Source organism: Haliotis rufescens, unplaced genomic scaffold (assembly GCF_023055435.1).
Source record: "Haliotis rufescens isolate VD_foot unplaced genomic scaffold, xgHalRufe1.0.p SCAF_4, whole genome shotgun sequence".
Classification (NCBI taxonomy): Eukaryota; Metazoa; Mollusca; class Gastropoda; order Lepetellida; family Haliotidae; genus Haliotis; species Haliotis rufescens.
Window position 1 is genome coordinate 59,147,228 of NW_025964112.1, and position 15,701 is coordinate 59,162,928.

General features: G+C 40.9%; 2 protein-coding genes across 3 annotated transcripts; both read right to left on the reverse strand.

Moving 5' to 3' along the window:
• Positions 1-4,122: 4,122 nt before the first annotated feature.
• LOC124129141 (low affinity immunoglobulin epsilon Fc receptor-like) lies at positions 4,123-10,232 on the reverse strand. Of its 2 annotated transcripts, XM_048382286.1 has the most exons (6): positions 10,096-10,232; positions 9,918-10,000; positions 7,954-8,044; positions 6,857-7,076; positions 4,286-4,346; positions 4,123-4,214 (listed from the first exon to the last, which is right to left on the reverse strand). In XM_048382286.1, the coding sequence occupies exons 1-5, from the start codon at positions 10,145-10,147 to the stop codon at positions 4,322-4,324; spliced, it is 471 nt and encodes a 156-aa protein (XP_048238243.1). In that variant the 5' UTR covers positions 10,148-10,232; the 3' UTR covers positions 4,123-4,214; positions 4,286-4,321. The 2 variants fall into 2 exon arrangements, with proteins under 2 accessions (XP_048238243.1, XP_046348595.2); XM_046492639.2 differs by lacking the exon at positions 4,123-4,214 and having other exon boundaries at positions 4,246-4,346.
• A 2,155-nt stretch (positions 10,233-12,387) lies between these two features.
• LOC124129140 (perlucin-like) lies at positions 12,388-15,050 on the reverse strand. Its single transcript, XM_048382375.1, has 4 exons — positions 14,968-15,050; positions 13,510-13,600; positions 12,672-12,885; positions 12,388-12,468 (listed from the first exon to the last, which is right to left on the reverse strand). The coding sequence occupies exons 2-4, from the start codon at positions 13,526-13,528 to the stop codon at positions 12,444-12,446; spliced, it is 258 nt and encodes an 85-aa protein (XP_048238332.1). The 5' UTR covers positions 13,529-13,600; positions 14,968-15,050; the 3' UTR covers positions 12,388-12,443.
• Between the last annotated feature and the right edge of the window lie 651 nt (positions 15,051-15,701).

Below are 15,701 nucleotides of genomic sequence, written 5' to 3' on the forward strand. Positions count from 1 at the left end.
AAGGCGCCGCAATTCGCTGTGCAGAGTTGCGTCCCTTGGGCATGCCAGAAACCTATGATCGTGAGTTCGAATCCCGGTTCGCCCCGATTATGTTTCTAGGTTTGTCAGCACCATACCCGTGCTCGTGGGTTTCACCGAAGTGGTAAACGTCTGAGACCTGCATCACTTCGGGCTTTCCTCACACATTAAGCTGACACGCCGTGATATAACTGGAATACTGTTAAAAGCGGCGTTAAACCCAACTCACTCACTCACTCAATGTGTGAAACTCTGCGGCGCAAAGTCATATTCACTCACTCTACGTGACAATTTAAAATGGCGATACATAACTGTGTTTATCAATCCTTGAATAAATTACATGCAATAAAACCCACTATTGGCTACACCTACATCGCGTGTCAGTCCAGATTTGAAGAGGTCATCTCACCATGTCGTATTGCTGGTTGCTGGTGATCAGTAGATTTATATGATGTATTATTATGAATAGTCATAGTTTATGGTTACATGCTAATTTTAAATACAAACCTGTGATACTCTATTTGTTCTACTGTTCATGGTCAACATGGTTTTTATATAATCTAAATGTATTCATAATTTATGTATAAATAATTTATTGTTCTCTTCACGATATGTCTGAGGTATTGCCGATGTGACGTTGAATTTGGCCTCAGTCACTCACTTATTATGACCCGCTTGTGTGTGTGTGTAAGTTTGTGTGTGTGTGTGTTGTTTTGTTTGTTTTGTGTGTGTGTGTGTGTGTGTGTGTGTGTGTGTGTTGTTGTTGTTGTTTTTTGTGTGTTTGTGTGTGTGTGTGTGTGTGTGTGTGTGTGTGTGTGTGTGTGTGTGTGTGTGTGTGTGTGTGTGTGTGTGTGTGTGTGTGTGTGTGTGTGCATATCTATATATGTACTTGTTCTCGTCGCTATATGGCTGAAATGCCGATGGTAACGTTTAACTCACTCGCTCGCTCACCTTGCATATGCCCTCTAACGTTAAATTCAATATGCAAAGGTTGCGCACAGTACAATAATAAAGCACACTACCTACTCGGAGGACCCCTTTAACTATTACAACCACTAAAGACCCAAGAATTCAGGACGTTTCTTGTTCAGGAAACACGTCTTCATACAGCGAAATCAAATCCGTCTAGAATCAGATGTGAACCCATGATATTGAGACATAATTCCGTGAATTCAGGACTTTCACAGCTCTGGTGGCCGGAAACAGATGGGAGGAAGACGACCATTTTACTTCAGAAGTTCAAGTCTACAACGCACATTTAACATTAACTCGCACACTCTTAATGTTTAAAACATTCCAGTTGCAAAAACTCCCTCTGTGTGAAAGTTTGATATATTGCAGCACACAAATATATTATATGTAACACTTTTTCATGACTCCCTTCCCCCACCAGTATAATGAATGACTTGTCCCTATATAATGTTCAAATTCATATTATGAACTTTTTTTAAATAAATAGGCTGTGTAATTTTTTCATGTCCGTAGATCAATTTCATAGAACACCTAACCTGTCCCTGAGTTGACTTACGACATATTTGAGACATGGTGTATCCGGGGGCCGCTTCAAGCCGCCATGGCTATACCAACAACCTTCCAGAGATCAGATTATATCATCCTTCAATATTTTTCATTGTTGATTTAAAAGCGAAGTACTTGTGCATCTTACTGAGCGTTCTCAGTCTTCCTCCCCTCATTAAAGTTCTCATATTTCGAAAGTTTATGATCCCTGGAATATTTAGCATGCCAGTTGCACAGGTATTTTCATAGGACAAAGCAACAAACTGGCAATATCATGGCGGACATTCCCATTTGAGGCATCGAACTTGGCCCGGACCTTCGGCGTGAAGAGCGCACGCTTTAACGATTAGGCTACCACACCTCCCCGTGTGTATGTGTGTGTGTGTGTGCGTGCGTGCGTGCGTGCAGGTGTGCGCGTGTGTGTGTTAGTGTGCGTAATATATATATATATAAATATATGTGGATATTGAGGTGCGTCAGTGGTCTAACAGATGGTCACTATCACTGTTTTATTTGATGTGTGGCATATTAATGTGCTTTAATTTTGACTTGTGATACTTACCTAATCATTTTACTGTCCATTTCTCACCTCTATATGTCTGATCGGATATAAACGGGGATGAACTCCCTCTCCGTTCATTCTGTTGTTTTTGGAGTCATATTTGACACAGACAAAACAACTACTCAATGTCAAGGTCTTTATTAAAATGACCTTGAAACTGCGCAACTCAACCTGTATGTATTGCAGGACTGCAATAAATTATACATATATTTATTACTTTAAATTGTGCTTTCTTTCTCGAAACGATGAGTTAGTAATATCACGTATAGATCTTATCGTTTTGAGAAAGAAAGCACAATTGTAAAGTAATGCATATTATATCATCAACATGAAGGAACTGTCCCATGTCTCGTTTCTTCATTGCGTTTATGTTTCTATCATAACATTTACCTCCGTAGTTGGAAATGTGAGTTTTGACACACTTCTGACCTTTGTTAACTTTTGGTAAAACGGTAGTCACTATGGAAGACATCGGAGTGGGAAATCCTCCTGATAGTGAATGTGAATAGTGAATAATTCGAATAAAACAATATCGCCACGGCACTGTAGTCCACCTGACATTGTTGTCAGCATGCTGAAATGTCAACCAACACTTTTCAAAATTTGATTTCAGCATTGATATTCAAACACTATGTGGTAAAGGCGGAGGACTAAAAGCTAACACAAAATACTAAATGATTTGAAGATAAGACGTCATCATAATATGAAACGAACATGCCACAGTTCAGCTTGTGTAGAGTCTGCCTACTGCGCCATAACACATATGCAGTTTGAGGGCCTGGTCTAACCACAAAGGTCAAGTTTTGAATATAATACTGTCTCAGAATAGTTTGAGCGTCTTTCAGTTCTTGACTACGATCAAGGCCTGAGTGGCTTTCTTCGCCCTTTCATGTGGTTTTGAAGGCTAAGCAGTTTTTGCCTTGTTGTCCATTAATCTCTTAGCCAGATGTATGAAAACACGTTTATCACCAGAAGCCGTATCTATTAAGTCAGCAGAAGACTAGTCAGTGGATAAAACGGAAATAAGAATTGGGTATACACAGTAAGGCTCTTGACACTGAAGCCATTTTCTGACTGTAGATTGTCCGGGTATTTTCTTTCCTTGACAAGGCTCTGGACTCTGAAACCATTTACTATTGTAGATTTTGCGGGTTTTCTCTTTCCTTGACAAGGCTCTGGACTCTGAAACCATTTACTATTGTAGATTTTGCGGGTTTTCTCTTTCCTTGACAAGGCTCTGGACTCTGAAACCATTTACTATTGTAGATTTAGCGGGTTTTCTCTTTCCTTGACGGCTTGTCTAGGAGACAATTTTATATTTGGTTTGGGTGTTTTATTTCGTTCACTTCATTGGATGCACAGAGCGCAGTGATTATGCATTTGTAATACGTTTGAGTGAGTGAGTGAGTTTAATGGCGCTTTAATAATACGGCATGTCGACATGATGTGGGATGAAAGCTCGATGTTTTGAAGAGATCTCATCATGATTGGTTTTGTTTGTTTGTTTAACTCCGCACTCAGCAATATTCCAACTGTATTACGACGGTCTGTAAATAATCGAGTCTGGACCAGACAATCCAGTGATTGACATCATGCGCATCGATCCACGCAATTGGGATCGATGACATGCTTCAAACAAGTCACCGAGCCTGACCACCCGATCCTTACGGTCGCCTCTTACGACAAGCATAGTCGCCTTTTACGGCAAGCATGGGTCGCTGAAGACCCCGGATCTTCACGGGTCCAAACCATCTAGGAGTAGGGTAGGCGAGTACAGTTGCATGGCTACCGATGTCCCCGTTCAAATGACCAGCTGTTGCCACAAATAGTCCCTTGGTGCTATTAGACGATGTTTCATTTAGGTGCATTATTATTAAACGGTTGATCAATTCACGGGTAGGTTTCAAGCTATGATATGAATAGTGTAATCTCTCAAGCTTTTCTATAAATAATGTAATCATAAACCACATGGTTGCAACAATAATACAATGCCTGTATCACATAACGCCACTTTCTTTTGCCCCTTAATTTACAAATGATTTATTATGAATATACAGTTTTAAAAGAATATACACAATATTCGACGAAGGCAATGCGTTGGACTGGTGAATGACGCCCATAATGAAACGATTAAAACAAATACAATATTGGATAACTGTGTTTATTTCAATGTCTATTAATTTTTGCATCTGTTCTCTACCGACTGTGGTTGGGATTTGAACGTCATTTACCAACAACCGGCCCTGGTCTGAAACATACAAGATTGTTAATACACCGAGCAGAACAGAGGATTCAAACTTTCACCTCAATAACCTCACGACCCGTGAAGATTCCGGGGTAGAATAGGTCTTCAGCAACCCATGCTTGCCGTAAAAGGCGACTATGCTTGTCGTAAAAGGCGACTAACGGGATCGGGTGGTCAGGCTCGCTGACTTGGTTGATGCATGTCATCGATCCCAATTGCGTGGATCGATGCTCATGATATTAATCACTGGATTGTCTGGTCCAGACTCGATTATTTACAGACCGCCGTCATATAGCTGGAATATTGCTGAGTGCGGCGTTAAACAACAAACCAACCAACCAACCAACCAACCAACTATAACCTCACACTACTACCGGAAGTATACAGAGTACTGCGGTCAGTTGGGCACAGCCAAAATCTACGTTTTCATTCATTAAGAATGCACAAAACAAGGTACATCTAATTGGCGTCACTGTTGGTGCATCTCCATGGCAATAGTTTCAATACGCTGTAAATAGTATCTTTGACACTGCAGATATGTCAGCAATTATACAGAGAATTATACAGGCAGAATGACTCTATTTTCTTTGTTTAAACTGGCACTGTATCATTCCAGCCAGAGGGGCGGTGGGGTAGCCTAGTGGTTAAAGCGTTCGCTCGTCACGCCGAAGACCCGGGTTCGATTCCCGACATGGGTACAATGTGTGAAGCCCATTTCTGGTGTCCCCCCGCCGTGATATTGCTGGAATATTGCTAAAAGCGGCGTAAAACTATACTCACTCACTCAGTCACTCACTCATTCCATCCATTGATGTTCTGTGAATCAATGTTACATCGTATTTAATAATTGTGAACTTTTGAATATTATTGTTTGTTGTTTAGTGCCGCTTTCACCAATATTCAAGCTATATGACGGCGACGTCTCAATAATCGAGTCTGAGCCAGACAAAGCATTGATTGATATAACGAGCAGCGGTCCATTCCGTCGGGGAACCTTGACACGTGGTCAACCAATTCCCCAAACATGGCCATCCGATCCATTAAGTCGCGTCATACGACCAGCTTAGGCCACGTTAGGGGTCACGTTGCGCCCGGAATAATATTTAATAAGCATCAATACGAGGGAACACTAAGATAAGCATGTATTTGCTTAGGCTTATGTGAAATATCAGAACATAAGAAGCCAAAACAGATATTCCAATATATAAAATGTGCATCTCAAAGTATATTGAAAGTATGTATTTGATTGTACAGCATATTGATCTATAGGGAAGGTTAGAATGTTGAGCACACATAACTACTTTTTATGATTAATGACTCCGTGATGACGGGCTGGTGGCGAATGAATGAATGAATGAATGAATGAATGAATGGTCGCAGCAATGTTAATCTGCGGGATGTTTGTAAGAGACATATGTTCGGTCACTGCTTCAAACACACATTTTTCTATGAAAGGGGAAGCAGAATACTTGAGTCAAGCTTGTCCAGCGAAAATACGTACTTTCCTTGCTAAAAATTAAGGACTAATTATTTCTTCTAATTTTTCAAAAAAACATATTTATCCATAAATTGTCCTACTCTGGCAGCGTGGATCAATGCCATATCCAGCACTAGGTTGAGTTTAGAAACTCAGGTCTACATCAGTGGTAGCCTTAATGACAAGTCTAAACATGTGTTAGTGCATGGCATTTGTCTACATTTTCCATTCTACACATTACTGCAATGCTCTTGTGAACTTTCGTTGTCGAGGAATGAGTGAGTGAGTATGGTTTTACGCCGCTTTTAGCAATATTACAGCAATATCATGGCGGGGACAACAGAAATGGGCTTCACACATTGTACCCATGACGGGAATCCAACTCATGTCTTCGGCGTGATGAGCGACAGCTTTAACCACTAGGCTACCCGACCGTGCTTTAACCAAGTCAGCGAGCCTGACCACCCGATCCCGTTAGTCGCCTCTTACCACAAGCATAGTCGCCTTTTACGGCAAGCATGGGTTGCTGAAGACCTATTCTACCCCGGATCTTCACGGGTCATATATACATTTGTAGTAAACATAGGCGAGACTTACTAAACACGTGTGTACAAATACGACAATATCGAGTCCATTATATTTGGATATTTTGATCCACACAGCTTGGGCAGTATTGCAGGGTATGAAACTCCCAAAAATTTCAGCCAGACCACAGGACTGGCTAGCTGAAATACTTGCCAGCCCTGACCAAAACCTGCCTGCCCACTATGATCATATGTTTCTAAGGATAAGCTAACGGGGTTTCTTTTTGGTTACATTTTATCATTCATCTTTACATGTGAATTAATGCTTATCATCGGGAAATATTTTGAATATTTTCACATATGAAATATAACCCGACCGTCGGACCGTGGCAGGCAGGTATTTCGAACACTGGGGGGGGGGGGGGGGGGGGGGGGGGGGATGTCAGAGATGGACTTCTCATTTTGTACTAAATCTTTGAAAACTTATTGAAGTTTAAATGGTATTAGCATACCTCTGTTCACAGATGAAGTGTTTCCTGTCCCTGCAAAGTGCGTCATTCCACATAAAACCGTTTCTTATTTCGAGTTCCACACAGTTCTCCCCTCCGTTGTGATTGTTTGGTTCTCCTCGAGCCCAGTCTGTGACGGTCACTTTTCTGTCTCCGTCTGACCACAGAAACTGACCCGACGTCATCATGTCGTTAGCACCGATCCATACACTGACAGGGTGAGCTAGATCCATGAGAGAGACACAGAATTAGAAGTGAGTGAGTGAGTATGGTTTTACGCCGCTCTTAGCAATATTCCAGCAATATCACGGCGGGGGACACCAGAAATGGGCTTCACACATTGTACCCATGTCGGGAATCGAACCCGGGTCTTCGGCGTGACGAGCTTACGCTTTAACCACTAGGCTACCCGACCGCCCCAGAATCAGAATTGGAAAATGAGTTGGCTTTTACTCAAATTAGAACAATGACAAAAGTAAACTGACAAAACAGACATGTTTGACTGCTCTAAAAAACAGGTTTTTTTTAAGGGGAGCCAAAAGAGTCTTAACACAGTTTTCCTTCAGCACAGGGGGCACGGGTGGCCCAGTCCTCTAAGGCGCCGCGATTCGCTGTGCGGAGTTGCGTCCCTTGGGCACGCCAGAAACCTATGATTGTGGGTTCGAATCCCGGTTCTCCCCGATTATGTTTCCAGGTTTGTCAGCACCATACCTGTGCTCGTGGGTTTCACCGAAGTGGTAAACGTCCGTGACCTGCATCACTTCGGGCTTTCCTCCCACATTAAGCTGACACGCCGATATTTGCTAATATATTGGCTAGTGAACAATCCCAATTACGCCCCGTCCGATTGATCAATATACACAAGACTTATTTATTCGCGTATAATACGCACTCATGTGTTATATCCTTCCAATTGTGGGTGTTCTTAACCTTGGTTTAGTAGTGTAAATCACTAACATATAAAGGTAGATATCGTCCATCTTCACGAGGCAAGGGCGTTAACTGATTATAAAAGTCCAGTTTACAAGGGTGGAAACTGGATTTTTGTAGTCAGTTGACACCCTTCCTCCGGAAAGATTATATAGTCAGGAAACACTCACCTTGTCGTGTTTTGGCGTAATTCTTAACGAACTCGTTTTCTTTTGACGAATCAATCGAAACTAAATCGGATGAATGCAGGCCACAAATAGACTGCAAAAATAAAACAAAACAGATATTTTTTTGGATTTGTGCTGAACTTGTTACGCGCTGCAGTCATTCTTTTGCACCATAGCATAACGGGTCCATTACTTCCATTACTTAATGAAGCTTAACATTAATTATTCGTTTAATTTTCACTACTGCTCGTGTTTTGCCTTTTACGTCCAATGGATGATGTTTCGGCAGATATTCGAGACTGCTTATTCTCTGGCGTTGACATTTCATATTTTCTTTTATAAATTAATCGATGTTATATACTTGTTAACTGTCGTGATTCATTCCACATTGCTCGTTTTAAGTTCTCATGTGTATACCTACTGCGATTAGGTATCGTCAAAGCAACATTTAGAGTACATACTGGGTCACTTGTTTTGCAATGTTTACGTAATTTTAGTGGAGGTAGAAACTGGTAGAGATATATTTAAACAGTTTGTAGTAATGGTCAGTGGCACCAAATGATTGAAATACTGAAAAAAATATATCAAGTGCTGTCGTGGCCAGATTAACACCGAAATCATAAGCAGAGGAAGTAACTTTCCAGAATGTATTATACTAGAATTTGAGTGATCTGGCCTTGTACATGACAGACTGGATCATTCTAGAGTTTCTGGGTGGTACAGATTCCAAAGGCTGGCTGAACCTATATAAGACCCGTGAAGATCCGGGGTAGAATAGATCTTCAGCAACCCATGCTTGCCGTAAAAGGCGACTGTGCTTGTCGGCAGAGGCGACTAACGGGATCGGGTGGTCAGGCACGCTGACTTGGTTGACGCATGTCATCGTATCCCAGTTGCTTTGATCGATGCTCATGATGTCAATCACTGGATTGTCTGGTCCAGATTCGATCATTTACAGACTGCCATCATACAGATGGAATATTGCTTAGAGCGGCGTGAAACAAAAAAACAAAAAATGTACCTATATATAGGAGCGACAAGAGCATTTTTCAATCCGACTTGTTTCATTCACCTGATGTAGGAGTAAGCATGTACTACGAAACGCTGTGTTCCTCATAAGCCAGCAGTTGATATCCATAATTTCTCTCTCTTATGGATATCACTTCTGAATGTCATTCAAAGACTTGACTTGTTTCTTATCTACTTGCCAAGTGCGGTTCGGTGACCTATTTGGAAACACCGAAATTCCGACAGTCCCTGTTACTGACTTCTGGGACGGAGACAGGCCTCTTTCAAGGTTATATGCATGCACGTGTGTGTGTGTGTGTGTGTGTGTGTGTGTGTGTGTGTGTGTGTGTGTGTGTGTGTGTGTGTGTGTGTGTGTGTGTGTCTGCTTGTACCAGTCCGGACTGATGCCGATTTATAGTGCTAGCTCACTGAGATACCATGCCGCAGTTTAACATGAATACCCCACTCAGACACAGTATACTGACTCCGAGCCGACCAGTCCTTGTTTTAGCCCCTTAATGCCGAGCGCCAGACAGGGTAACAACAAGTACCATCTTTAAACGTCTTTTGGTATGACGCGGCCGGGGAACCCCGTACCTTCCGCTCTCCGGGAGGACGCTCTACCACAAGACCACGGAGGCGCCTTTCTTTTAAGACATTCAACAATGATAATATAGTGAGTGCACGAACATTAAATTTGGGGGGCCTGTTAATTATTGATGCTGCCACCTTTTTACTAAAATCTAAAACTATGTGTTCAAATGTAATTGATTATTCATTGAACTTGTGTGGCCATTTACTGATTTCACAAGTTAGTTCTGAGCGAACCGATTACTGTCTCATCGTTCTAATTCGGAAATCAATTCATGGTGTAATAGTAATAAGTGTATCAAGTATTCCTTTCTTGTTTAAACTTTCATTTCTCAACACTGTCGATTCTAACATCTAGGCATACTTACGCTGGCCTGTGGCCAGGCTTCCAAATCCTCAAATAGAAAATAGCATGCGCCATCAAACGTAACCCACAAATTGGGACAGTCACCTGCAAAAGAATTCGGACACGTGAGAGACCTACAATTCTTTAGAAGAAGTTATTCTACCTGTGTGTGTACAGAAGCCGTGACAACAACAATTTACCTTTAACGGTGCTGCATATTACCAAAAGGGACAAAATATACAGCCACGTCATGCCAAAGGAATGTTACGCCAACCAGCACGACAAGACTTCTCACGGGACGTGTTGGTGTTTATATATCGCCACTCCCTCATATCTCTTAATGTTGATCACGAGGTCGGTTTGTGCATGAGTCGAAAGTGCATGTTCTGGAAACAACTTCGACAAAAAGATTATCACAGGTTCTTAAAATATCATCAGTAGGTACATTGTGTGTGTCATTCCTTCCCTGACATAATAAAATCAAATGTTTTTATATTTATTTATTTTTCTTGTTCAAAGACATTTTAGTCCAGTCCGTATAACTATAATTGCCTTCTGTAAAAATGATACATTCCAACTTTATTGGATTTAAATTGCCCAATCCTCTCATTAATTTTATAATTGATGTCTTCAATTACTCTGTAACGTTTATGTAGTGAACAGGGGACTTTACTTTGATCTAGACCATGTGTGCCTGTTCAAAGTCATAATCACCTGATGTTATGGTCTCAGGGATTGTGACACAATTTGTTAAAATGTCTTATCGAAAAATAAAGATGGCGTAACGAGTGAATACATGTGCAGAGGTTAGGAACCTACTAACTAGGTCATTAGTCAATACAAAACTTGAATGGTAAATAAGGACATTCTGCATCTACTGTCAACTTGTTTGCCAATTTACTATGGCGTTTCTCATACAGTCAAGTCCAGTTAATCCAACACTCGTAAATCCGACAATCGGCTTTTATCCTACATTAATTATTGGAACGATTAAATCAGTGTTATTTAAACCCAGCTTTGGCACAAACACAGTATCTTCAGCGACATAATGGAGTGGCTTTATCATTTTATTATCGTCTTTCGCTATGCTTGTGGTTTTGACACAGAGGTCCATCCATGGTACGACCCAGAATATGTAGAGTGCGTCATGGAAAATGATCAATACAAAATTCTCTGGAATAGGCCCATATACAACCTCGGATCTATCCAGGCCAACAAACCCGAAATTTGAAATTTCTGGCCCTTTTGACACTAATGTGATTGACAAGATTCAGAAAAAAACATGGCAAATATGCAGACCTCGCTTTCGAAATGTCACGCTTGCATCCCAAGTACCAAGTTGTCCGCATCCCCATTGTTCTCGGTGCCTTAGGTTTGGTACCTCCCAATCTGTTGACTGACATTGGGAGAGTACCCGTGTTTGCTACCAGGAATACAGCCCTTCTGACAATCTGGGTAATACAGAAGGCGGCAGTGTTGGGGAGTCTTCACATTCTCCGAAAAGTTCTGGGTGGGTTTGACTAGGCAGCGCTTCCTAGGAGAAGTCCCATTCGTAGTCTGGGCTGCGTGTAGAGGGGGCAAGGGCCCTGAGTTGATGATGAGCCTAACCAGCCTGACTGTGCCAGGATCACCCAAACCCTCTTTGCTGCATTTTTGTATTTTAATCAGTACATCATCATCATCATCATCATCATCATAATCATCATCATCATCGTCATAATAATAATAATAATAATAATAATAATAAAGCAACAAAACAATCTGTCGACTTAATTGAAGGAAAGTCTTACCTCACATGTCTCGGTAATTGCCTGCGACTGATAAGTAATGGTGGAAGGTCTTACGTATGTCATGGAACACAACCTGACTTCTTTGTCGCTTAAAAGCTTTTTAAGTCAACATGCAATTCTTATGAAATCTTTTGTGATTGATCTACCGATATGCAGAGGATATTACTCGAGTGTCCTTGTCATACTATTTTTAAGAGACGAGTGCCTAAATTCTGGTATTTCCCGAGCAAGAGCGAGAATGTAGGCACGAGTGTCGTAAACATTGTATAACATTGGAACTTATATAACGTACCGTAACCATGCTTGTCGTAAGAGGCGACTAACGGGATCGGGTGGTCAGGCTCGCTGACTCGGTTGATGCATGTCATCGTATCCCAATTGCGTGGATCGATGCTCATGATGTCAGTCACTAGATTGTCTTGTCAAGACTCGATTACTTAAAGACCGCCGTCATATAGCTGGGATATTGCTGAGTGCCGCGTTAAACAACAAACCAATTAATAAGGTACCTAACCGTTTTAATGTTTCAGAATGTTTGCTGATCAATATGGACATGCACAACTACATGATCGGAAGAAGATGATGACGTAAACTCGCCATCAGCCAATTGCTGTTCGAGGACGATATGTGCACCAGGGCACATACGATTTCTATAAACTCCGATATGTTTGCCATCGTAGGAAATAAAAGTAAAAACAACGATTTGGCTCGGAATCGTTTATTGTATGAAAGTGTTTTCCTTGGTGTGTACAGCAAGCTCAACCAATCACATTTTCACCGGGACTGAAAAATAAGTTCAAAAGAAGAACCTCTGAAAATACAGACCCAGCAGAACCAAGCCGCAAGCTAAATTACATACATTATTATATCTTTATTTCGAGTTTATTGAAATTTAATACGAATATGGGGATATGATGAATTGTAGCACATGTAGTTACCAGTATATAACGCATCACAATGGTGAACCTTATTTGTCTCATATTTACCTCCCCTCACATATGAACTGTTTCTTTACAGTACAAGTGTCGTCGTTCCACTGATAGTTCAGAATGACTGACATCTCCACACAGTTTTCGTCGTCAGTTTGACTGTTGGGTTCTCCGGCACTCCAATCTGTAAAGTTCAGCTTCTCTTTACTTCCTACCCAGCGGAAGTCCCCTTCTGTCACCGTGTCATAAGCACCAATCCAAACCTGTTGGCCTGAATGTAATTGTGAGAGTGTACAACAACAACAACAACAACAACCCAAGACGTGAAAAACAATCAACTGTATTTTCTCCCTATTCTGTATCCCCAGGACTCGCATATCGGTAAACTTATACAATCCCCTGCATCCATCCCCATGGTTCTCACGATCTCAAATTTTCCGCCCTTGATTTTTATTAGCCAATTTGATTTGCTTCGCTACTCAGTCTAACGGACCAATCAGAATACGAGATACAAACCAGCCTCAATGTTAGGTTGGCATTATCAACCACATGGCGGTCAGTCACATTAATTACAATGGAGTGTGCGAGAAATTCAACATTGAAAAACTGACTGACACGCAAAAGAAAGACGTCAAAAATCTTTTTGATGGAAGGAATCTTCGTGTCCAATATAACTGGCGGTGGCAAGTCCTTTTGCTACCGAGCATTTCCTGTGATATACCTATTTCCTATTTACTTATTTAGACGTTCGATTGGTCGGTAAAATGTTAATGAAAATCAAGGGGTTAATTTGAGATCGCGAGGATTTGTTTGAGTATTGTTTACAAAAATATTTATACACTAGAAATGCACACTAACGTACTTGAAATGTATTGTCAGAACCATATTTTCTTACTTTGGCTTGCTTTCATCATGCTCTTGATAAATTCATTTTCTTCAGACGAGTCAATAGAAACCAATCCCGCCCAGTCAAATCCACATATGTACTGCATATGAAACAGACATGTCTGAAGTTGTACAAATATTTCGATTCAACATAAAATTGCAAAAACGGAGTTCGAAGTAGACACAAACACCACTGTTTTCTGAAATCTCCGAATCCTGTAATATGCAAACAGTCTGGACTATGTCTTCCCTGATATTGAATCAGTAAGAAATAAAATTAGGTGACAGTTGCAACCTCACTAATCGCTTTTAATATTTAGGTTTTATCACATTTGGATCAAACAAAAAGCGTTCAGTATGTATGAAACCAGTTCACAAGATGGCATGCAGATGTACCCTAAAAAATAACGTCGTGTGATCCAGAGAAGCCAATATACTTCTGGTCGTCTCACGTTTTTGTGGGAAACAAAGTCATGTCGTTTTACTTCAATGCTGTTTATTCATCATGTCAAAAGCAGTGACCTGGCCTTCAATATGTCATAGTATTAATTGAAAATATGGGTGGTCTATATACCAGAGTATAGATTATGTACCACGCTACAAAAGCGACCAATTTAAGTCCTCGTCATAACCCCCCAAAATCTGCTAACGGCAGAATTCATTGTGCGATTCCGACTGTTTCATAAGCATGACTTGTGTTTATGGGCTTCTTGTCACGATGGGCGTATCTTGATCACCTTTGGCTCCCGTGACACAGACATCCAAAGATAAGTCATTTTTTCGCCTCTAACCTACCATGCGACCTTGTGACAGTTTTACTGAGGCCTAAAATGTTGTAACCCTGATCAAACAACTTTTTTGCAAGAGTCGTATGAGATTCTTTGAATTCTTGGTTGAAAGTCAAATAAAACTATGACAGATAAAAGTCTTCTCATGAACTAATGTTCGTCAGGTCCGCTTTATGATTCATAATATGACCTGTTGACCTTCTTCTTTAGTCACCATAATATAATTTTGGCCGCGTTCCACAAAGAAATTGTATGGTTATGGTTGTCATAACTCACACATTCTTATTCAACATTCAACATTGGCTTATGGTCATCTTAGCGTCAATCAATGTCAATCATATGTCGTAAAAGGCGACCGTAAGGATCGGGTGGTCAGGCTCGCAGACTTGGTCGATGCATGTCATCGTATCCCAATTGGCTAGATCGATGCGCATGATGTCAATCACTGGATTGTCTGGTCCGGACTCGATTATTTACAGACCGCCGTCATATAGCTGGAATATTGCTGAGTGCGGCGTTAAACAAACAAATAAATAAACAACAATCACATGTCAGGCACTTTTCCAGGGTCAAATGAGCAGTGTATTAAGTATGAAGTCAAATGTGGTTGAGAAAAGTTAGCAGGATTCAAATTCAGACAAATGCGTTTAGTCAAATTTCTACCGGATTCCACCACTCACGTTAGCCTGCGCCCATTCCTCGTGATCACGATAAAGAAAATAACAGGCACCATGGAATTGAGTCCATCTGTCCGGACACAACCCTAGAAAAGAAGTTATCGATTAGTATGAATGTCTTTGGAGGGCATTTAGGAGTCATACACATAAGGAAGAGAATTTGTGGATGTCAACTTCTTTATTATGAGGAACACAACGTTTCGGAGTATATACTTACTCCTTCATCAGGTGAATGAATGCTATGATGTTGTTTTAAGTGTTTAAGAGGTCGCCTGCTGCCTTAGCAATTTGGCTGAACGAATGCTAAGAGTCAGAGAGCATATATATGTACATGTTAGAACAACAAAAGTAATAAGATAACGAAAGGTTGCTTTCCCTTGTTAAGTTTCCACCTTTTGATATCTTATTACTTTTGTTGTTCTCACATGTACATATATATTCACTCTGCCTCATATCATTCATTCATCCGATGAAGGAGTAAGCACATATACTCCGAAACGTTATGTTCCTCATAATAAAGAAGTTGACATCCATGAATTCTCTTCCTGATTAGTATGTTCATATAAGACAATGTAACTAAAGTATATAACATCTGTTAAGATTAATGTAACGACAGCATGAGAGAATCGCACAATAGTAAATATACTGCGATCTGTGGATATTCCCTCCAAGAATATAGGTCCCCAGCAACCTATGTTTGTCATTAGAGGCGATTAAATGGATCGGGTGGTTAGGCC